This window comes from Agelaius phoeniceus, chromosome 2 (assembly GCF_051311805.1).
Source record: "Agelaius phoeniceus isolate bAgePho1 chromosome 2, bAgePho1.hap1, whole genome shotgun sequence".
In the NCBI taxonomy this organism is placed as follows: Eukaryota; Metazoa; Chordata; class Aves; order Passeriformes; family Icteridae; genus Agelaius; species Agelaius phoeniceus.
The window spans coordinates 62,887,589-62,910,868 of NC_135266.1; the positions used below are offsets into that span (position 1 = coordinate 62,887,589).

General features: G+C 41.6%; 1 protein-coding gene across 2 annotated transcripts; it reads right to left on the reverse strand.

Moving 5' to 3' along the window:
* Window positions 1-364: 364 nt before the first annotated feature.
* Window positions 365-23,280, reverse strand: RUBCNL (rubicon like autophagy enhancer). 2 transcript variants are annotated; one of them, XM_077173690.1, is made up of 16 exons: window positions 23,145-23,280; window positions 22,495-22,603; window positions 20,234-20,342; window positions 17,483-18,148; window positions 13,021-13,106; window positions 9,705-9,915; window positions 8,678-8,782; window positions 6,561-6,603; window positions 6,073-6,205; window positions 5,518-5,663; window positions 4,600-4,664; window positions 3,261-3,499; window positions 2,420-2,481; window positions 1,370-1,523; window positions 1,159-1,249; window positions 365-670 (listed from the first exon to the last, which is right to left on the reverse strand). In XM_077173690.1, the coding sequence occupies exons 2-16, from the start codon at window positions 22,564-22,566 to the stop codon at window positions 573-575; spliced, it is 2,280 nt and encodes a 759-aa protein (XP_077029805.1). In that variant the 5' UTR covers window positions 22,567-22,603; window positions 23,145-23,280; the 3' UTR covers window positions 365-572. The 2 variants fall into 2 exon arrangements, with proteins under 2 accessions (XP_077029805.1, XP_054511131.2); XM_054655156.2 differs by having other exon boundaries at window positions 13,021-13,082; window positions 23,145-23,249.

Genomic DNA, 23,280 nt, shown 5'->3' on the forward strand with positions numbered 1-23,280 from the left:
TGAACTGATGTGTTTAAAAGAAACTTAAAATTCACTGGTTCACAATAAGTATTTGCCATAACAATTTCAGATTAGCATTTGCCTAAAACTTGCAGACAAATCTTTTCTATTTATTGTAGAGCTTTTCAGAGAACGATTTTGTACTTCACCACTTTTTCCCCATTTCCAAAATTGAACATAGGCAAAGGCTTCCAACGCTCACTTACTATCTATACATTATCTGCAGAATTACAGAGATGAATCATTTTTACATGAAAAAATACAGTATTAAAAATCTTACATCCAAGGACAAAACATAGCAACAAAAGGCAGCCCAAAAAATTAACATCCAGTTTGTCACCATTAAGATGAAACTCCCTCAGGGTGAGTTTTCAATGACAATAATGAAGTTGACGTTTATTTTTTGGTTTTCTGGGTTTTTTTTTATTTTACCCCCCATAAAGGAGACATGCACTAAAAACAGTAATGTCTAAAACAACATTATTTAACATCTAATCATGCACCTGAAGATTTGGCTCTGAGCATCTTCTAAAGCCAACAGTCAGAGGAACCCAGTTTCACTGAGGCACCAGTCAGGGAGTTTCTGAAAGAGTCCTCCGAGCTGAGATCCGCAGACATTTGGGGCAGCCTCCAGACTTGAAGCATGCTTTGTGAAAGCATGTTTTGCACTCTGTTTATACATACAGAGTAGCATTTAGAGGAAAAAAAATAAAATTAAAAAAAAAAAGAATCAACAGCTGTGTTCCTTGACTCGTGTTCTATCATGTACATATCAACACAAAAGCAAACACAAGCAGTGCAAGGCTGGGACAACCACCGCCACTGTAATAATTTACACTGAATGCTGGCAAGATCTGATAAAACAGCTCTCTCATGCCTGGACCCAAAAAACAGCCTCCCCCATGGTCAGGCAAATGCCTGGTTTTGCTCTCTAAATCCACTGCTATGAAACAGCTGCCACAGGCTGTTTTTTGAGGATACATGCTGCCCATGATTTACAAATGCACATGCAGATTTTCAAATATGCATGCTTTCAGTTCTAGTTCTCAATCTTGTTCTCAATGTATGCAAGCTAGTTCTCAATGTTTCAAGTAAGTCTAAATGGTTTTATTCACCAAAATTCCCCCAAGAAAGAAAAACATTCAGTCTGGAACATACCTGGGCACCTTTTACATTTGGCAGTCTGATATGGAAAGAGCAGGTCTGCACTCTGACAGAATTCACAGATAAACCCCTTCGCTTGACAGAGCTACAACAACAGCAAAAGGGTTGAATTAAAAACAAAGAAAAAATTATTTGGGAATGGCAGCAGGGATATTTCCTTACAGTAGCAGCTGCAAGGACACTAAAAGCCCTGTTTTTTCCTTACCTCGCAGCCATCTACATGAGAGGTGGAACTCTTCAGAATATCTTTAAGAAGGGGCAGTAACTGCCCTCGTTTGATCTTCACCAGATCATCCAGTGAGAAGAGATGCAGCTCCTCTGTCAGATGGCTGGGAACCTGTTCAAATTCTTTCAGTATACTGCAAAGAGAAATAAAACCCAAATAAAGTTACAAAAAGTTGTTTCTAAAGTGTCTTTCCAGAATAAGCATCTTTCACTTCTCTAGTCACATGGGGATTATACAAGGCAAGTTCCTGCTATCTACCTCCCCTCCCAGTTTGAAATCACTTTAATAAAAATTGGAAGGTTTGGGATTTAGAATAAACTCTCTGCTTTAAACATGCACTCCTCAGCTTTGGAGTTGCCATACACAGTTATCCCAGCAATCCATAAATAATGTGTAAAGGGCTCTCTCCTGCCTCAGGAAAAGTAGGCAAAATCCCAAATAGTATCTAATAATTTTGCTTTGCAAAGAGGACTTTGAGGGGTTTTATCCTGCACAGGTCACTACTGGGTGACACTATGCTTGTGCTGAGCAGGTGAACTCTGGAAATAGAGCTATTGGTCTTTATCACTACTGCTTACTACTGCTTTCATTTGAATATTTTTACAAAATAAACTGAATTGAGCATTATGACAGATTTCTGGAAGAAATCTTTAAATGCTCAAGGAACACACTTTTCAATTTAAAAAAGCCAACATATTTTTTTAAAGACAAATATTCTCAGAGAGGTAAGTATCTTTGACATTTTAAGGAGTGAGAACCTAGGAGAAACAGAACAGGAAAAAATACTCACCTAACTAAAATGACTCAACATTTAAAACCAAACTATATTACAACAAACAGCTACCACATAAAACTTGTACTTCACTCAACATTTGCAGTGCAATAGAAGGCAGTTTTTTTATTGGAGTTCTCTAATTATCATATCAACTTATTTAAAACTGCACCCAAATGTCTCTAGAGAAGAAGGCTCTATAAGCACATAATGTACCTTTTATTAAGATATTTTTCATGCATAATCACAGTCCATACCTTTCAGCAAACCTGCACGTTTTCAAAAGCTTTTTTAAATGAAAAAGCTGTTCTTGCGCCTCCTAAAAGATGGAGGAGAAAAACAAAGCTGTTTTTAAATCAAAAGCATTGCTTTTATATATTCCTAAGTGAGGAACACCACTTTTGAGTCTGTAACCCTTGCAAGTACTAAGCCACACCTAAAAAAAGGGACTTTACACTTAGCATTGTATTAAACAAATGGATTTTCTAATGCACAAAAGCCAAAACAGGCAAAGACTATTTTTATTTCCTGACAAGTGAAGCAAGTCCAAATGCCAAATATGGCTGCAGGTCTTGATGCATGCTAGACCCACACCTGTGTAAGAACAGATAAGCCAGGAAAACTCCTCAGCCAAGAAGGGAACACGTCTACTTGCAATCTTCAGCAAAACACTCTTCCTGAAGCTGTAGGAGGTACAACTCATACATAAGCAAAAGATGTTTCCCCGAATGGCCCACAAAATTAAGGAGTCATTCCAAAATTACAGAACTTTTCAACAGCCAAAAGCCAGAAAGATGTAAATATTTACTGCTGGAGACCAACTCCCTTATATTCACTAAAACTGGAAACCACTAAGGAAACACCTCCCAAAGAAAACAGGGCTAAGGAGACCTCTGGCATAGGTTGGAAACACCTCTCTTTGCTCCCTTCTCCTGAGGGAAAAGCAGGCAAGTCCCAGAAGTGGTGATGGGATAAGTCAGAATAAAACAACCCTTCTCCTTAATACATGCACACAGAGGACATCCTTCCCTAAGGACTTCTTCCTGAAAGTCTCAGACCCAGAAATTCCTAATTAAAAAAAAAAAAATCCACACTTACCCTGACCCTGTCCATTTCTTTACTTTTCGTGTAGAGGGTTTTGTTAATAGATGACACATTGAAAATGGGTTGCTGCCATATGCTGTCCAGTAGGTGTTTGGAGAAGTTGCAGACATAGTATTTTTTGAAATCCCACTTAGAAAGTATTCGTGCAGGAATAGAAGACTGGGCATAGCTGTGGCAGCAGTCACAGAAGTACTTCCCCAGGTAGTCACAATAGCGGAGTCTCCTGATATATTCTGCAGGAAGACAGCAATAAAATTCTGAGTATTTTAAAAACTTATGGGACATAACTCTTGTCTGTATGCCCAGTCTATCTAAATAACTCAGATCTACTGGAATGCAGAGAAAGGGATTTTTTTTTTTATTCTTTTCAGTAGAGGGTTTTATTATTGTGGCAAACACATGTACAAGGCTTGTACTTGGCATTAGAACAGAAAGTTTCCCTCAATTCCATATTTGTTCAACTGATTATAATTATCAACATAACATCTTTAAAAAACCCTGTTGCTTTAACCACAAAAGAAACACTACGTAAAATACACAACAAAAATACTTCCACCAATTTTGGAGTCATGTTGGTACAATACCTCTTCACATCAAGAGATTTGTGGGTTTTTTCCCAGCTATTACAGCATCTCCTATTTGCTCAGCTTAATATGCTATCATAGATTGTTGATACTTTACAGGACACCACAAATGCTGCTCTTGTGAGCTGACCCAGAGCAAGACTTAAGAGCCACTTCAAAGATTTCTTAGGTAAGGTCTGTTTGTCAGTTCTGTAAATCATTGTGCTTTCAAGCAGTTCTCACAAAGAATCAGGAATTAAATAAAAAAAACAAGAAAGTTTTTGTCATCAAGATCTAAAGAAACAAAAAGTTTTAAAAAGACACCCCAAAAGAACAAAACCACAGATTCCATAAGCTTGCCTACAGCCCCAAGAAAGAGACTTTTGGCAACGTCTAAATTGGCACAGGGAAAGAATTATTAAAAGAAACAACTGGACTATGCAAAACCAGCACTTTCCAGCTAGGAAGCTTGATTTTTTTTGTATATTTTTTTTTCTATTTTATGACTTATGAATTTTTGTGGTTTATGAGAAGGACATCTATCAAGTATTGTATTCTGTATTGTATGAAAAATTCCAGACACCCGAAAGATCCCACTGTCTGCTTTACTATTGCAGGCACATCCAACAATGAGATTTTTCTTCTAGCTCAGGTAATTTAAAAATTGTGGTACATCTGTGCTGGTGAGGATTAAAGTGTGATTACAGTACTGATTGCAGTACAAGTACTGCACTTATTAGGGGCTTCTTGCCAGTTTTGGTAATACTTACTGCTTTCTATTGGGGTTCCACAGCCAACACATGTAAAGTTTTGAGCAGCCACCACTGCATCTCTCCTGTATACAGAGGCAAATAGTTAGACCATTCAGCACCCAAAAGACAGTTTTAATTAACATTCTTCCAAAGTGCAAAAGAGCTACCATTGGCACCAGGGAGAACGTCCACCTCAGGAGCTGACTTCTACCCCTTCACATGAAGAAGGGATATTCTGTAACGCTTGTTGAAAGAAGTAAATTATTTTTTAAATTATTATTTAAAAAAAAAAAAAATTTTAGAATTTTATTAATTTAAAATTTAAAATATTATTAATTAATTTAAAATTTAAAAATTGTTTTTAAATTGTTATTTCAATTTCTTAAGATGGCATCAGTATCATAGGGTTTGGAGAGGGGAAATCCACATTTGCAACTGAAAAAGCTACTGTACCTGCAGCAACACAGGGAACAGCCAGTTTGCTTACTGTGTGCACTTCACAGCATTTGATACAGGGTGAGACAGCCATTTCCTCACACATGACCTGCTGCCTCCCCTCACTTTCTGAAAACCAGCTATCCATAAAATACTAGCGGGACAGCAGGGAAAGGCAAAAATATTCTCCAGGTAGTGTCACAAAATGAAATTTTCAGGAGCTAAGTACATTGCCGCTGTAACACCAAAGAGTACGTGCATTATCACATGGAAAACTGTACATGCTGTGTTAATCAGGATGTGCCAAGAGACAGAAAAAGAGGCCATCTGTTTTCTAGTGAGGCTGGTGACAGACACTGCAGAAGGCTGTGCCATGCACCAGCTCTAGACCTGCTCACAGCTCATCTGCACATGCACGAGATCTGTTAATCACCCAAGCTCCTTCCATCAGCTTTCCCCATGCTATACTAAACAACAATGCCCAGATTCCTCAACGCTTACTTGACTGAAGGATGAATATTAAATATAATCTGTGATCTTGGTGGGGACCAGCCAGAAGATCCTCTCAACTTGGATATGATCTTTATTTCTTCAGCCAGATTCAAACTGGACTCAAGTTCTCTTGGAATCTCTTCTTTCAGCACAGACTATTGGGAAAGACAAGCTCATGAAGATAACCAGCCCATCAACTGGACATATGTTAAATGCTATAGCAGATTTTTATCTCCCTTTACACTCCAGTATTTTAAAGTTCAGTTTTCACCTGCATGTAGTCCCCCTTCAAACTCCCTCATATCAGTCCCAGAAGAAAGCACATCCTGATTGTTCACAACTACATGTTTTAAGTGGGCTGAATTTTGCTGGAGAGAGAAGACATTTTCTAAAAATTTAGATAAAGTGAACTAATAAACTGTAAGCACTCATGTGTATTTGTTTTCTTTTTTTTTTTTTTTTTTATGTAGCTTCCTCCTTTTCCTAGCAGTGAAGCAGCTGCAGTGAGACCATGATTATTTGGGGAACTGAATAAAGAGCTCGTTGTTTTCAGATCAGACTCACTCTCTGCTTAGATGAGCTCAGGCAACCAGACAGCTGAACTGCAGAGTCTGTCTGCAACCAGTATTTTCTGAAAGCTCTGCATAACTCCTGGGCTGTTGCTTCAGCAGAATTGCAGCCTGGTTCAAAAGATGATCTGAAAGGTAAGGAATACTGTCAGTGAAAAATAGCAGCACATCATCAGCATCTACACTGTCTTTTCTGCACCCAGGAAAAGTTTTCTCCATTCCTTCATTCCTACCCTGTTTCTTTGATACACTCAGGCCCTTGAAGAGCCACAGACACCACCTCCAGCAAGACTAGGGGACCAGAGAAACACTGCTAAGCCAAGCACCAGAGACATTTGCTGTCAAGCAGCATTCCTTCCCCTTCCTTGAGAAGGCCCAATTTACCACTCCCACAACTTTCCCTGCCCCAGCCAGAAGAACCACTGGAAAGCTGCTCCAGCAGAAAAGGTAGAGCCATGGGGCAACTGTAGCAAAGATACACACCTTTTATCAGGGACTACAGACAGATTTTCAAGGTCTTCAAGTTCTGCAGTAAAGGAGAAAATTTTATCAAACCATTTAAGAAACAAAGCATCTCTTAGCACTATTTTAAAAATACTTTCTGTGTTACCACAGTGTCAGTTTCAAATATATTCATCTTTCCAACACCCTTCCTGGATGTGGGAAATAACCTCAGCCCTGACTGCAAAACTGGCATAAGGAGTCTTATCTCCTCTGCATATCTCTGACATGATGAAGAATATTCCCTAATACCTTTGCATCCTATCATCACCATTAGCCTGCCTTCAAGAGCTGAAATGGTAAGGAGAGAATAAATGCCTGCTAGTCAAGTTCCAGACAGAAGTCACTCAACAGCACAGAGCCAAAAGAGGCCACATTAGATTTTTTGGACACTAACGGATGTTTGGAGACCCCAATCATAAACATACAAGTTAATGCTATAAACATGTTAGTAAAAGGTGAGATTAATGCAACTGAAGGACACCATTTCATTTTGTCTACATAGACACAATATGCTTATGCCAACAAGGTGTTCACATTGGTAGTGTTAGTTTTGACCGTGCTTATTGCTCTCAAGACAAATGTTTCCCCATTTACACATCCCAAAGTAACTCTTGCTGCTGGGAATGTAGTTCTTTTGGGAGCTTGTTCTTCATTAGTAGATCAAGGAAAGATGAGAGGAAAAAATAAGTCTCTAAGACCAAAGGGAACAATAAAAATCCATTTGTTATCAGAAGAAGATAAAACAAAGGTTAAAAGTTGCACAGGCCACTTTTCAGGGTTTCTATTTCTGTATGTGTAAAAATCAGAAACAAACCAAATGAAACTCAGGATGTCCTAAAGAGAAGCAAAGCCCATGTAAGAGAACAGAGATATTGTGCTCTAGTCCTGAAGCAGAGGGAGAGGCTGCCTAAAACTGAGTCAATCAGTTTCATTAGGAAATTATCATGTCCTAAATTCTCTCAAACAGTGCTGCTATAGCTGACTGAGGTTGTGCCAGTTTCACACTTTCTTAAATGCATGTTCCTTTGGTTTCATTCTTAGACATAATTTTAGTCCCTCTGTTGGGTTTGCATGGCAAGATTTTGGTAGCAGGAGGGGCTATGGCAGTGGCTTCTGTAAGAAGCTGCCAGAAGCTTCTCCCAAATCTGAGAGCCAATGCCAGACAGCTCCAGAATGGACACACCATGGGCCAAAGCTGAGCCCATAGCCATAGTGGTAGTGCCTGTGGGATAACAGAGCCAAAATGGGAGGGAAAAAACCCTGCACAGCTGCAGCTGGAGAGAGGTGTGAGAATATGTGTGAGGAACAGCCTTGCAGACACCAAGGTCAGTGGAGAAGGAGGGGCAGGAGGTGCTCCAGGAGCCAGAGCTCTGGAGCTCCAGGGATTCCCCTGCAGCTCCTCATGCAGGCCATGGTGAGGAGGCTGTGCCCCTGCAGCCCATGGGAATTAATGGGGGAGCAGAGATCCCCCTGCAGCCTGTGGAAGAGCCCAGGCTAGGGCTGGAAGGTGCTGAAGGAGGCTGTGACCTAGAGCAAAGAAGCCCATGCTGCAGCAGGCTCCTGACAGGATGTATGGGAAGCCCCAAGAGGTAGAGAAATCGTAAGAAAAGTTCAGCCCAGGAAGATGGAGAGGTGGGGTGGAAGGTGCTTAAAATTTTAATTTCTCACTATCCTACTCTGATTTGATTGGCAATAAATTAATTTCCCTACATTGAGTTTTGTCTGTGACAGTTTTTGGAGAGTGATGTCTCCCTGCCCTAATCCAACTCCAAAGTCTTTTGTTCTGATTTCTTCTCTCCCTTTCCAGTGGTGAAAGGAAGTGACAGAGTGATTTGCTGATCACTTGGTGTCCAGCCAGGGTTAGCTCACCATACTCTCAAACCAGCAAAGATATTCTTTCCTAGAAATGAAATCCTGCAGCAGTCTGATAATTCTGCATGTGTTCTAATAAGGACCTACACATACATAATTGTTTCCATTTTCTCATGTTATTTCTCCTACAATAACATCTACAAAATCAAGAGAATTCCCGAACAATGGAATAGATTCAACTGAACAATATATCTGTTTCTGCAGTTACAATTTTAAAGTCTTACCAATAATTACATATTCATCCTCTGAGTCACTGTGGCAATGAAATCTGGTAACCTCATGATGTGATGGTAGATGCACTGGGGAGCTGAGAGGCAGCAAAGCACAGCCTGCCCAAGACAAGGATAATATCAGTTAAACTTTTCCAGCATTTATAAGTAGCTGCAATTATGTTTACATTTTTCATCACTTGCCAAAACTTTAGCACACAGACTGCATTTATTGAGCAACTTTAATTGTTTTTATACATACACAGAGCAGGCCAGTTCTTCAGAGTCTGTCATACAGTATGTCCCTCAGTTTCTCAGCCAGAATCTTGCAGAGATAAACCCAAACCATTTATACAGCCAGTGGTCTCTCCCCTTTTCATGTCCAACAACACCATTCATTCTTCCACAGAATTTATGTAATTTAGACTTATGACATTTAGACTTTATGTCACTTCAGACTCATGATTCATCACTAAGATCTGTACTACTCAAGATACTAAAATCTACTTAAAAATGCATGTGCTATACTCCTGCATAATAATACCAGGAGTATTTATTATCTTGCCTTAAACTGTATGTGAATGAATACTCTGGGGAGTCTCACTCAAACCAATTGCACATTGGTTGCATTCCTCATCCACATATTGCAGAAGCAAACACAGAAGGAAAGACACGAATTGCAAATACTACCAAAAAAAAAATTTAAGCAGAGAGAAAAACAGCCAGCTACAGGCATGCTCTATGGACAGTCATGCTGGGCTTTGTGGCATTTAACCCTACATTTTAATTTTAATGTAAAAAATGATTATAATTAATAAAACATAGGTGTGAACCACCTATGTGGTGGCAAAAGGAAGTATGTGACCCACAGGAAAACACTTGTGGCATGATGATCCTCAATGGACCCAGCTCTCCAGAGACTCAAAGAAGGTAACAGAGGATTTGGTTCCAAGCAATGCCCCAATTTGTTTAATATTTTCTTGCACAGAAACAAACAGCAAAGGCTTTCAAACAAGGTTACATTCTAAATTAAGTAACTTGCCTTCATAACCACTGTCTGAAGAGGTAACAGAAGAATCAGACTTCTTCACTCCAGGGTAAGAAGATAATTCTGAGTCAGTGTGATAGCTGCCATCTGATCCACTTGTTTCCTCCACACCCCAGGACTCTGCTTGTTGTTGGCTGAGGATATTACATTTCATTTTTTCTAGTGATGCTATAATCATGTCTGCGACAAAAAAGTGTGCGTTTTCCTGGACACGAGATTGGAACGCTCATTAGTACACAGCATAGCTGATATTTAGTTAAGATGAAGTAAAATGTATCATTTTCCTCCCATACTTTTTCAACTCTATAAATAAAAATGTAAACCTGTCTGACCTTTTATTTAAAGTCAAAAACACCACCCCAAGGGCAATTCAGGAACAATATGCAAAAGGCAAGTGCCTAGATAATTGTCTCACCCTTGATTATAATATCCAATCTACTTTATCTTACCCATGTATTAGATAAAAATGAACTTGATTGCATGACTAACTGGTGTATGTGTATGCATTTCAGAGATGCAGTCTTCTAGTTACACTGCATTATTTAGCATGCAAGCGTGCATCCAAGTAACCTATTTAATATGATTTAATTCCAAGTCAATGTGTATGAGCAGCTTTGCACACAGGCTAGCTGGAGGGGGCCAGAAGTGGCAAGTTTTGAATGGAGTGTAGATCTTCAGGTGGTGGGAAGTACAGGAGCTAGTAAAATGTTTTCATGTGTTAAGAGTTAGGGCAGTGAGGTGGGGAATATGCAGTGAGATTGCTTACATGGCCAACTCAACCCTACATAGAAATTCTCTGATAAGAGTGAGAACCTGGCTCCCCTGGGCTTCCCACTGCCTTAAATAAAAGGCAGCTGTTCCAAAGCTTCACTGTAGCATTTCCAAATCAGACAACACTTCCTTGTGATGTCTCTTGCCATCTTGCCTGCCCTGGTCACCCATTCTCCAGGAAAAGGGACCACTGAGACATACACACACACCTGGGGCTCCTTTCCTAAATCCTAATTCCTGTATCCCTTGCTTTCTGAGGTCTAACAGAGCATCCCACCAGCCCCACCTGAGCTACTGCTGATGGTCTGGGCGCAAGTCCCACACCAGTCTCAGCTCAAAAGTGGATACATCATGGAGAGATAGTTGTACTCAGGCACCAGGGTGGTAACCCAGAGATACCCAGGATACTCTCAACTGCCATGTGCAAACATAAACTTACATCTAAAAAAGCTATGGCAGTATCCAAGGCTAGAGACTCTTGAGTGCAGGATAATTAAAGCTTTAAAAAAGTGGCTTATGCTCAGAAAATTGTACCACTTAACATCAGTATTCATTATATCCCCTCAACTTGTATGGGAACCATGAAGAAACACATCAGTGTTTAGGAATAACTAAATCTTAAGGAGCACAACAGACAGCACAGCTTTCTTACTGCTCACAGACAAAGACATGTAGACAAGATATCTCAGCATTAGAGTGCACCCAAGTCCCTCTGGGTGTTTGGAGAGACTTATCTTTTTCCTACCACTAATTAATATGACTTGCTTGGTGCACAGTTTCCCCAGAGACAACTTTCAGTGAACTTCAGGAGCCCAGGAGTTTGCTATCCCTTCCATTAGCAAAGAAATAATTTAAAAGCCTTTTTTCCTTTGGGAGTTATCTCCTACTTTGAAGATAGAAGAAGTCTCAAGTTAGTGGCAGAACACAGCCTATCAGCATGCCCTGCTGATAAAAGCAATTATGAGTGTATCTGAGAGAGCTGCATTGCAAAAACATGAAACAGAACACACAGACTCCTGTACTCAGCATGACTATCAGCTTTTAGCTCTGCCTACTGATAGCTCCCTCACCCTGCAAAGCAGACCCAACTCAGCTGTGACACATCAACCTTCTCATTTCTGTCCTCTCCCACTAACATCAGTGGAAAGTCCCTTTAAAATTATCTGACCCATTTCCTTCCTGGCACACAACTACAACTGCAGGACCTACTGACACCACATGTACCTTAACTTTCAGTCCTAAAGTTGAAAGGGATTATTTCACAAGCTAAAAGTATTTGAAATTTAGTGGGTTTTTGTTTGGTAAGATTTTTTTGTTCTTTGGGTTTATTTTAAAGGCAGCCTTGCTCATAATTGAGCTTTTGCTATCTTTTAACTTGTAATCACATCAGCCCCCAATCTCTGCACAGTAGTAGTAGCTGGTAAGATCTTTATTCACTCAATACTCAGATTGTGGTTTCTAATCCAGATACCAGCTCACTGGTCTCCTGGTGTCTGAAAACAAATTACTTTTGTTTTAGGTCCCACAATAAAGATGGAGAAACATTGTCTCCTTTCTGAAACACCTTTCATAAAAAGCAACACAAAAAGCTAGTTCAAGTTCATTCAGTTTTGGTGTGTGATTTATTGAGTGGGTTTTGTTGTTTGAAATGCACCTTATGGATGTTGAGAGCTTCAAACCAAAGGCAGAACTTGCTCCTCTGGTAAAACCAGTGCTGTGCACAAAGATGGTGATTACCTCTGGGGCCTAGGACATGGGACCACATGCACACAGTCCAGCAAAAAAATCCCCTTTTCTAGGCACATTTTTAAAACTCATTTATATTAAATCCTACTCATTACAATCCATTAACCCCTCTTTTTCCACTGTTGGAAAAGATTAACATTTAGCACACAGAGCTGTGTGTGACAGCTTTAACTCCTCATCTTTAGCTCTATTTACAGGCTTGAGTACACTGCCTACCTGGCAACACACCTAAGACTGTTTGAGGCCCTTATGAGAAACTGCTTGAATTACTGCAGCTCTTAAGAGTTATTGGTATCCATACTGTAATTCTTTGACAAAAAAATCTCACATGCTTATCATCAGCACACACCAAAAAGCCCCATCCTCTCCCCATCTTTTGATACTAAAAGCATGAGGTAAATCTCATACATATGCATGCATGCAGCTGCAAGAACTTCTATGTAATATATTCTAATATAACTTTAAAGTTACTAATGTTAAAGTTTGCTTTCAAGGAATGTGTGGGGAAATGATGGAATGAAAAGCAGAAACATACATTGTTCCTGTATATATTTCCATTACTTAAAAATAATTAAAATATTTAATTAATGGGTCAAGAGTAGAAGGCAAATTATGAAATAGGCATTTTTTGTTTGTAGATTCACCCATAGAGGGCAAGAAGAGGGAAAATAGAGTATTTTAAAGATTAGTACATCTATCAGGAAGTTCTTTTATTGAGAAACACCTCGTCATTTGGTTTTGCCAAATAATAAAATGTAAAAACCGTGATGATGATAGTATTTGATGTCCTCACCTTTTCCACATCCTCTGGAAGCATGCAGACGTCCTGCAGTGAACGATTCAAGGGTATAGCACCTACATTCAAAGGAGAAGTAGAACCTGAGGGTATGACAAGAACTTTTATTAGTTACTTCTTTCTCTGCAGCTCCCAAGATGCATGCTGGGACTTCCAGAAAGCAAAGCAAGGGTTTTTCCCCAAAACTGAACACCACTGGGGCTGGGTAGAAGCTGTGGTAGAAGCTAAGGCAGAGAAAAATGTGAGAAACACGCTGGCATTTGACCTATTCCGGCAACTTGAAGCATGAACATCAACTACCAGAGAAACACAGTTTAAATGCTGTGCTGTGACAGCAGCACTGCACTCCCACACCAGTTCTCTCCAAGCTACAGCCTGAGCTGCTGGGGACAACCACAAACAGAACCTGAGGCTGGATTTGCAGCAATGCTCTGCAGTAGGTGACACAGCCAGCTAACACTGCACTCTGCTCCTTCACAGTTGCTGGAAGAAACACAAATCCCACTGCTGTCTGGGCATGCAGAGAGATGCACCTTAAAAAATTCCCCATATCACTGCTGGCATTGTGTTTGCAAACACTAAGTTTGGAAAACATTTTGCCATTATGTTTCCACACCCCAAGGAAATGTCCCTCCTGCTTCCAAATGCAACCCATAGTGAATAGTACTATGTCCAATTGTGGCATTAGCCACAGTAATTCTCCCCAGAATTGCAGTTTTTTTCTCCTGGTAGTCTCTGATGAGTATGTGAAATAAATTTTATCTCTTTTTCCCCAATAAGAACTTTTCACTGTACAGCAGAGAACACATCAGGTTTTCACTGGGGCTTACTACCTCTTCCTGGACCTTGAACTCACAGAGTTTCTGTTTCACCCTCATGATGTTCACAGGATAAAACAGACTGTATATGGTAGAAAAGGGACACGACACAGACACCATTTAAACACTTTGCAAATAGCACACTTAATCAATGGCTTTTTATTTCTTAAAAAATGCCCCTCCTAAATTGGTTTAAAAGCCACAGGCTAAAGAGCTCCCAGAAAATATGATCATAATTTATGTAAAACTTTTCTCCAACTGAGGGACACTGACTCTCAGGCCTAGTTTGGATTATTTATGTTGCTGTACCTAGAGAAACCATTATGCTGCCCTGAGCATCAATGACATCAGGCTGTAAAGTCAACACTGCACTCGAGCAGAGCGACACAGATGGAGAGTTTTTGTACAGAATTATTAATACCTCCATTGTGTATACCACGAAGGAAAAACAGAAAGGCTGACAATGTGACTTTTCAAAACACATTTAACGGCCTAATTAAGTTATTTTCATACCTACCTGATGATTCATCTTACTAGGTAAGCTCTATAGCTTGATAATAGACTACATTCTCATCAGTTAAGATAACAAATATTACTCTCTAAACTAAAAATAATAAGCAGAAATAAGGAATTGGGAAAATTATTCCTTTCTCTTTAAAACATAAGACCCAATTCATCTTAAATATAACTTTGAAATCTAATGGGAGCTTTCTCCTTTGCTTACCTCTTGCATCCTACTTGCATCTTTAAGTAAAAAAAGAATGTAAAAAAAGCACAGGGAAGGAGCCCAGCACATCAAGCAATGGGATGCAACTCTGGGTCTGATGCAGGAAAGTTATCTGGTTGCCCTTCTGCTCCTGAGCACTGTTGCCTGAGGCTGCTGGGGCTGGGGAAAGAGCCCTAAGAGCCAGAGAAGGAAGTGACTTTGATGTACATAGAGGTTAAAAGCAAGAACAAGCTTGTGAACTCAGTGACACACTGGCCACAATAAAGCCCCCAGAAAACACTAAACTCAGTCACAAACTCTTCGCTAACAGTGACAGAGCCTTTTCAAAAGGTTGAATAAGGGCCATTCTCTGGTAGCCTCAAACATACGAACACAGCCTAGTAGGAATTTCAGGGTACCAGCAGAAAATCCCACTAAACAAAAATTATATTCCACTGAAAAAGAAATTTTCCCAATTTAAGTGATATTACATAGTTTTCTTGTATCTTGTGCATCCCTCAGCAATTCTCCTGTGAGAAACCATCATCTCTAAGACAGCAAGTCAGGAAATCCTATTGTGTAATTCCTGCACTCAAATTAGGCATTGTATTTCTTCTTTTTCATTTTGCTATTCACTTTTCACATCCTCATAGTACCAGACATTGCAAGAGAGAATGAGACCTCATTACCCAGGCTACCCAGTAGCAAGTTAATGGTTAAAAGCAACAAGGAATGAAGAAATGCAGAAGTTTTCACTTTGTACAGAAAAGGCCAGAGTCTAAGGCCGAACATATCACATTGCAAAGTGTCTATCAGGATCCTGCCTCCTATGAGGAGTATCTTTTAGTAAAATCAAAGATGCTCTTCAGTCACCTGGCTGCCACATTCCTTGCTCCCTTTGTTTTGGAGAGCCAGCAGCACTACTACCTCAACACAAGCTTGTGACACATCCGCCTCGTGCCAGAAGGTCGAGTCACGCACGATGTATTTGTTCTCCTACACGTGCCTCGCAGTCCCCGCTGACCCCGAGAGCCTGGGCTGTGTTTTCCAGACCCAGCTCTCCAAACACGTGTGACTGGCCTCAGCCAGCCCCAACTGCTGGGTGCGGTTTCCTTCTCCCTGCTGGGCACTTCTCAAAGGCACGGAGCACTCGCAACACCCAGCAGAAGGAAACAGCCACAATCGTCACATACTAGCTGATGACAACAGCCTGTCCCAGATGACAAAGGTGTTACTAAGAGCACACAGTCCTGCAATGGCATGTGCCTGTTTGAGACCTTGCTGCCAACTTAGACCTTGGAGGAGTTCTGGGTGAATAGCTAGAAAGGATCAGAAACTGGAAGTGGAGGTCAGTGGAGTGTCACCGTTAGGACTACAACTGACCAAAGGGAAAAGAAAAAACCCAAATCAAAACAAACCAACAAAACCTAGACATTGTATTATTCTTTTATAATACAAAGGCAGGATGAACACTCCCTGCTCTTTGCTTTTATTCCAGTAGAAAAATCAGACCTCAGCTGCAATATTTTTATGAAGCTCATAATCTATTATCATGGAATCATAGAGGGGTTTGGATTGGAACAGAAGTTGAACATCACCTTGCTCCAAACCCCTTGCCATGGGCAGGGACACCTTCCACTACACCAAGTTCTCAAAGATCACTCACTAGACCAGGTTGGTCGGGACCCCAACCAACCTGGCCTTGAACACTGAAAGGTATGGGGCATCCACAACTTCCCTGAGCAACCTGTGCCAGTGCCTCAGCACCCTCACAGTAAAAGATTTCTTCCTAATATCTGGTCACTCTTCCTATTTATTTTTTATAAGACCCCCTATAAGTACTGGAGGGCTGCTACGAAGTCTCCCTGGAGCCTTCTCCAAGCTGAATAACCCAAGCTCTGTCTTCATAGGAGAGATGCTCTGTCCATGTGAACATCTTTGTGGCCTTAAGTCCTTAGATGCCACTAACATCCTTTATAAACAAACCCAAAATGTTCATCTCACTGTTCCAAAGGCTGCTCCTGTCAATATTAGGTGTTAAACAGGAGAGGACTGTTTTGCTGCCTCAGCCAAAGGGCAGGGACCCCAGCCTGCAGCCCAGGAAGGCTGGCCCACCTCATGGAGGCCCCACAGCCCCAAGGCCAGGCCAGCTGCTCCCCTGGCCATCTCAGGGACACATGCTGAACTTTCCCACTGAACAGCTCCTTACCTACAGGACTACACTGCCCAGAACCCCCTGACGCTGCAGGGACAGAAGGAACCCTGCTTAAAGGGCATCCTCTGCTAGCAACCCTCAGCCAGTCCTCTTCACAGACAACACACAGGATTATCCATATAGCTGGAAACTGGTGAAAGGTATAAAGAACCTGTTTTACATCAGATGGGGGTTTGTGTCTCCAAAACCTCAGGGCACTTGCAAAGGAGAACAGGAAAAACAGTTCCGCTCCAGAACAGCCAATTTAGTCATAATAAACTGGATGATAATGCCCTACCTCCAAAACCCCAGAATCCAAGGACTTCCTCTCCTCCAGCTGCTGCCAAACACAACACAATCCCACACAGACCAATGAATCACTACCCAACCCATGCTATCTGCTGTTGGGAAAAGGGTAACAGTGAAGACAAGATAAAGCTGGTAGAAAGCTCATCCAGTGGATGTTCTACATTTCTCACAGCTCAGCAACTTCTACGTTTTATCTACAGTTGTATATTACAAAAGTATTTCTGCATCCTGAGAGATGCCTACTGCAAAAGCCTAAGCATCTCTCATTTTACCAACCACCCCTCAGGTTCTCCTTGGTTTTTAAGCTCTTTCTCCCCTCTCTCCCATTCTGAGTGACAGCATCAGTCTTATTTGCAATCCCCATAAATAAGGCCCACTTCAATTACACCTCTTTGTAGAGATCTTACAACAAAAATGCAGCTGTAAAGTTACCTGTTGGATTGACTGGCTCTGACTGGGAAAGGCCACTGGGAGAATCGCTGTCGTGGCTGCCGAGAGACACAGGCTCCACAGCATGAGGGTATTTCACCAGATCTGCTTTACCAACAGTTGAATCGGAAAGCAACCTTGTGAAAGCCAAGTCTCTTTCAGGGGAGGCACAAGATTCCTTTCCAGAATGCACCACAGCGGATGTGACGGTGCCTCCAGTTAATGTCACCTGGGTAAAGCAGTCACGCTTCAGAGGGGACACGCTTGAAAGAGTGAAACCATTCAAGGAGGAAGAAGCAGGATCTCCATCAGTATAACGGGGACAAGGGAAAGTATCCAGTGAAGGTTTGGGGGAATCACAGTCTGTGTTGTTCCAACATGCCCGGGGCCTGGTAAACCGAATATCTGTTTGTGTACAGGCAGTGCTGTGATGTGCAGAATCACTGTCGCTGTCATCATGGCTGTCCCCGGTGCTGCTTTCTTCCCACTGCTCCACATCACTGTCAGGATGCTCAGCTCCCTGCATTGTGCTTTGCTCCAACACCAAAGAGGGCTTTAAACCAGATGCATTTAAAACAGACATGAGAATGTCTTTGATAGCTTCAGCACTGCCTGGGTATGATCCAAAACTTCCAGCATGTCCGATCACTGCTGGCCTTGAAGATTCATCTGTTCAGAAATTAGAATAAAACAAGAGGTTAGGAAACAATACTAAGAAAAGATTAATACACAACATGAATAAAATGCATAGTATTTTTTACACAGGTGAGAAGACAGGACAGCTGAATTCACTCACCACTCGCTGCTGCCTCTTCCTGCAAAAAACCTCTTACTTTCTGCACTCAGGAAGCAATTCTGTCATTGATAAAGGCTAAGTAATAAACCAACAGTAAAGTATTCTGCTGCTATCCAAACACAATCAGCTAAGACTTTAACGGTGACTGATTGTCAGTGTGCTCAAAAAAAAACATCACTGTTCTACAAAACAGGATAACAAAACTATTACTAGTACTGGTACTGACCTATTGCCAATAGAAGGGAAGATTACATTATAGTAAGTCACATGGAAGATCAATAGAGCAGAAAGAGTAACAAAAAATACATTCAGTAATATAAGGTCAACGTGCTTGTGTGTTTCAGTTCAGGCAGACTGGAAATGGCTAAAGTAAACTTCAGTCCCATTATTCATGAGGTGGCAACACTTGGCCAAACCATAACAAACTTAGCCCTGTCACACCAAGATCATTATAATGCCTCTGAAAGAATTAAAAGTATTGCCAAGGTCCTATGTGATCAACTGCAAAACTTAGTTCCAGAAAGCGGAAAAACTAAAAACTTCTCTTAGTGGCAGACATAGAACATTAGCAGGACCCAGAAGTGTGCACCACAACCAGTAGCTTTTGAAGAATAAACTGAAGTCCTGTACCTTGAACAAAACAAACAAAAAACCCAAAAACAAACTAAAAAAAACGTCTCAGAGGAACTGCCATAATCCAAGTAACTGAGAGATTAGACACAAAGTCTATGTTGAAGAAGAAACCATTGACTACATCAACACAATGAAGTTAATACCAATCTCCTTTGGGGAAGATAAGTCAGTTGTAAAATTCTAAGAATAGATACAATCAAGAAGAATTATTTCCAGGACAAAGAACTCCTAGTTAGGACCACAAGGATTGTTAAACACTGCTGGTGAAAAAAGGAGGAAGTCTTGCAGACTCCAGACTTTGCCCAGAGGTTGCTCTCCTTGGCCATATCTCATTGGAAAACAGTAAACTTCTCCGTAAGTCTCTCACCTGGAAGCCTGCATGCACGCAAACAACATGATAAGAAAGTTTACCAATGAAGGGATCAAAACCAAAACAAAAAAAAAAGAAAAAACCTATGTATTTTGGAACAGCAAGTCCATATAAAGACCAGAGCTCATCAAGAAAAATCTCAAAAAACCCAAGAACATCACATATAACTGAAACTGCAAGAGCTGCTAGCAAAACTAACCTAGTAAAGCCAGATCAAAATCAACCAGAACATGTCAGTAATAGGGATCAGTCACTTGCCACTTACCAGGACACAGCTCTTGCAGAAATAGAACAAAACTGCACATTTTACTGGCTGCACTTGCAAACAAACACTTGCCAATGTAGCCAGCCACAGCAATATAAGGACAGGAATGGGAAAATTAAAACTAGCTGACTTTTAAACAAATACATTTCAAACTTTTCAGGGAAAGAAAGACACTTTGGAAACTACTGACATTTCAATTGCACAGGAACACCTAAATTTGGGCTGCAAACATCATCTTCTCTGTGCTAAATATGTAGTGTTATAATAAAAAAATTGTAAAATTTTATGAGCTGAAAGAGGCCTCAAAGATCATCTAGTTCCAATCCCCCTGCTGTAAGTGGGGACACCTTCCAGTAGACCAAATTGCTCAGAGTCCCATCCAACCTCACCTTGAACACTTAAAGAGAGGGGGCATCCACAGAGTTTCTGGGCAACCTGATCCACCCTCACATGCAAATGTCAGCATTAACTAAAACAGCCAAACTACCATTAAAAGGCAAAAACCACCCATACTTGCAAATTGTATAATGTATTTTGATGTTGTACCACCCTCAAAGCCAATAAGCAAGGAACCCTCTTCAAACAAACTAGACTTGTTTAGTACACGCAAACACCAATAGCTTTTGCTAGCACTACAAGCACCAGCACTACTCCCCCAGAGGGAGGCAATTTGGGACAAACTGGCATTACCTGAGAGAACAGAGATTTGAGGTGTTGGAGCCAGGCAGCTAATCCTCACAGAGGGATTTGAAGAACACGCTGAGTCGGTGAACGCCACCTTTAGGCTTTCGTGGCTTAACTATAAAGAGAACAGAGAGGCAGACAATTTGGTTATAAGATAACAGCACTCTGCTAATGATACCCTCAGTGTCACAGTCATCCCAGCAGGAAGAACACTTTTCTGAAGCCTGCTGACAGTCACCTAACCACTACCTACATTTCTGGCTGCCTGGAAATCTCCCCAGAAGCATGCACTGTCTGGAGAGCACTCACATCTCAGCTCTGCATCTCTCATTTCACTCCAGAAGGCAGGTGACCAAAAGAAACTCTCCACAGCAGGAGGATTAAGCATGTGCATAAGGCATAAATGAGACAAAATGCTGAATAGGATGCCTGTATATCTACCAAAACAACAGCAATGGAGTGGAAAAGAATTCAAGGAACCACCAATCTGTATCTGGAAGTATTGGCGTTTTTAGATGTACACAAATTATAAGCTAAATCTATAAGCTAAATCTATGAGGATCCAGCTCCACAAATATCTGACCCATGTGCTGCTTTATCTCCCAGCTCTAACAACTGGGAGCAAGTGTGGCCATGTCACCTAAATTGATAGAACACAGTGCATGTGGCTCATGTCAGCAACATGACTGACCCAGCATAATGCAAGAGGTGACACAGATAGATAGTACTCGACCTGGCATAGGAGCCTGCCAGTATAAGCTGACCAAAATGTTGAATGCATTTGAACTGCCTGAGCAGGTTTATACCAGATCAGCACTTCACTTTTTGCAGTCAGGATGCTTCCAATTCAGTATTTCTACCCCTCAAAGCTGGATTTACCATACTGTCAAACCACTGTAAGCTGAACCAGGGAAACAATTTAGTGCAGATAGTCAGGGGCTAATTTCAACAAGAGACTCTGATACACTCAGGACAACAAAGCAACGGGTATTCTCCCTAAGCACATAAATTCCTTGTGAAGACCTAAAATTTGTCCCCCACCTCCCTGCTGCCTCAAGTATGTGATGGACCTGCAGAGCACAACACAGAAAACAGGGAAATGAAAGGGATGCCCTGCTCCCACATGCACATCGTTAAAAGGCACTTAACCAAGGCGCTGTGCCTTCCTCACAGATCAGTGAGAATGTCTGCACACTGAAGCACGACCAGGACTCCTCTCACCCTCCCCTGAACTCTGTGATCCCATAAAAAGAGAAGGGAGTTAAAGGTGTGCTGTCCTCGGCCACTCCGGGTTGTTGACCTCTACACTTCCTACGTGCAACAGTGAGGTGACTCAGAGGACAGCTCTTGTCCAGATACCCTTCTTTCAGACTCACGGAAAGCAGAAGAAATTAAAACCCAAAGAGAATTTCCCTTTTAACTGAAGAATAATGTTTCAAACCAAAAATAGTACGTGTAATTTAAAATATTTAGCGTTTGATTATGCCAGGGTTTAGAAAAATACGCTTTTCAGTATCTGCTAGTGTTTTCTATTTCCCCCCCCTGTACTTCTTTAGATAAACTGGCATGTAGGCAGACTTTATACACATAAATATCATATGGTCAAAATTGTTTTCAATACAATTAACAAACTTTGAGCAATTAACAGATTCTACCTCTTAGGATACAAGCATTCCAAGTGCCCAGCAAGATAAATACAAGTACTTTTATCAGTAAGCATAGCTGTTAAGGGTGCTGAGCTTTAAGACTTTTGTCTTTGTTTTTAAACAATGCTCCCATCTCTCAGCTCTTATCAGAACGGTGTGAGAATTCAGGTACAATTTCCATTCATTTACTCTCCAGAGGCTATGATTTCAACTAAATCACAGGGAAAAAAAAGTCACATAACTGTTCAATAACCGCAAAAAAAAAAAAAAAAAAAAAAAAAGCGATTAAAGAGCAGTGATAAGGAAATACAACAACAGAAGCACATGGAAAGCACGACATACTGCCATAACAAAAAAAACAAACAAACAAACAACAAAAAAAAAAACCCACCACACCACAAAAAAGAAAAAAACCAACAAAGACAATTTGACATCTTCCTACTATAAGTCTGTCTTTTCCTCCCCCACCTGAGTATTGGGACTGTGTTTCCCAAGTTAACTCTACCAGCATTTAAAAATAAATTACTACATCCACTGAAACTAAAAGCTGGTTTTTGAACCAAAACCCTCCTGAGCTAAGAGCACACTGAGCCACCATTCAGAGGTCTCCCTTTGCCTCACCTTCTCAGAGCAGGGATGTTTGAAGACTTCTGTTCTGCTGAAGCTGGCGAGCGCTACTGCATGGAGAGACATGATGGGAAAGCTTTCATTTTTCGGTGTTGTTAAGTACCTGGAAGCAACAGACAGAGAATTACAGTCACCACTACTTTATCCGTGCTTCTCCATCTGTTTTGCAGACTCTACAGTTAATATTCTGAACTATTTTCCGTCCCGACTTGGCACGCTTATAGAAGCTCACCGAAAAGCAGAGCTCAGCAACAATGGAAATGCGCTTTAAAAAACTGCCTAACTCAGGGGACGGGAGAATCGTTTGTTTGCCTGTTTTTAAAAAAAACCTTCCACACGCATAAGAGGAAGATTATTGATGTGTGGTCCTTCACAGTTTGCTGTAAAAGGAGGAAGAGAGGGAGCGGAGTGGGCAGCAGCGGGCTCCGTGCTCCGGCTCTGCAGCAGAGGCTGCACCCCCACGCCGGGCAGGGGCAGGGGGCAGCGGCGATGGCAAACGCCGGCGATGTCCCCGGCACGCCGCGCAGTCACGGCTCTGCTGCCATCACGGCTCGGCAAGCGCTGAACCCGGAGGGAGACCCCGGCACCTCCCGCCGCCCCAGCAGGCACGGACCGCTCTCCCCCGGCCCCGCTCCCGCTCCTACCTGCGGCCGCGGCTCCAGCGCCTCCCGCCCGCTCGGCCGCCGCGCCGACGATGCCGAGGCCGCCTCCTGCCCGCTCCACGTCCCTCCCTCTCCCTCTCTCCCGGCCCGCCTATCCTTCCTCCAGAGGCGGAGCCCA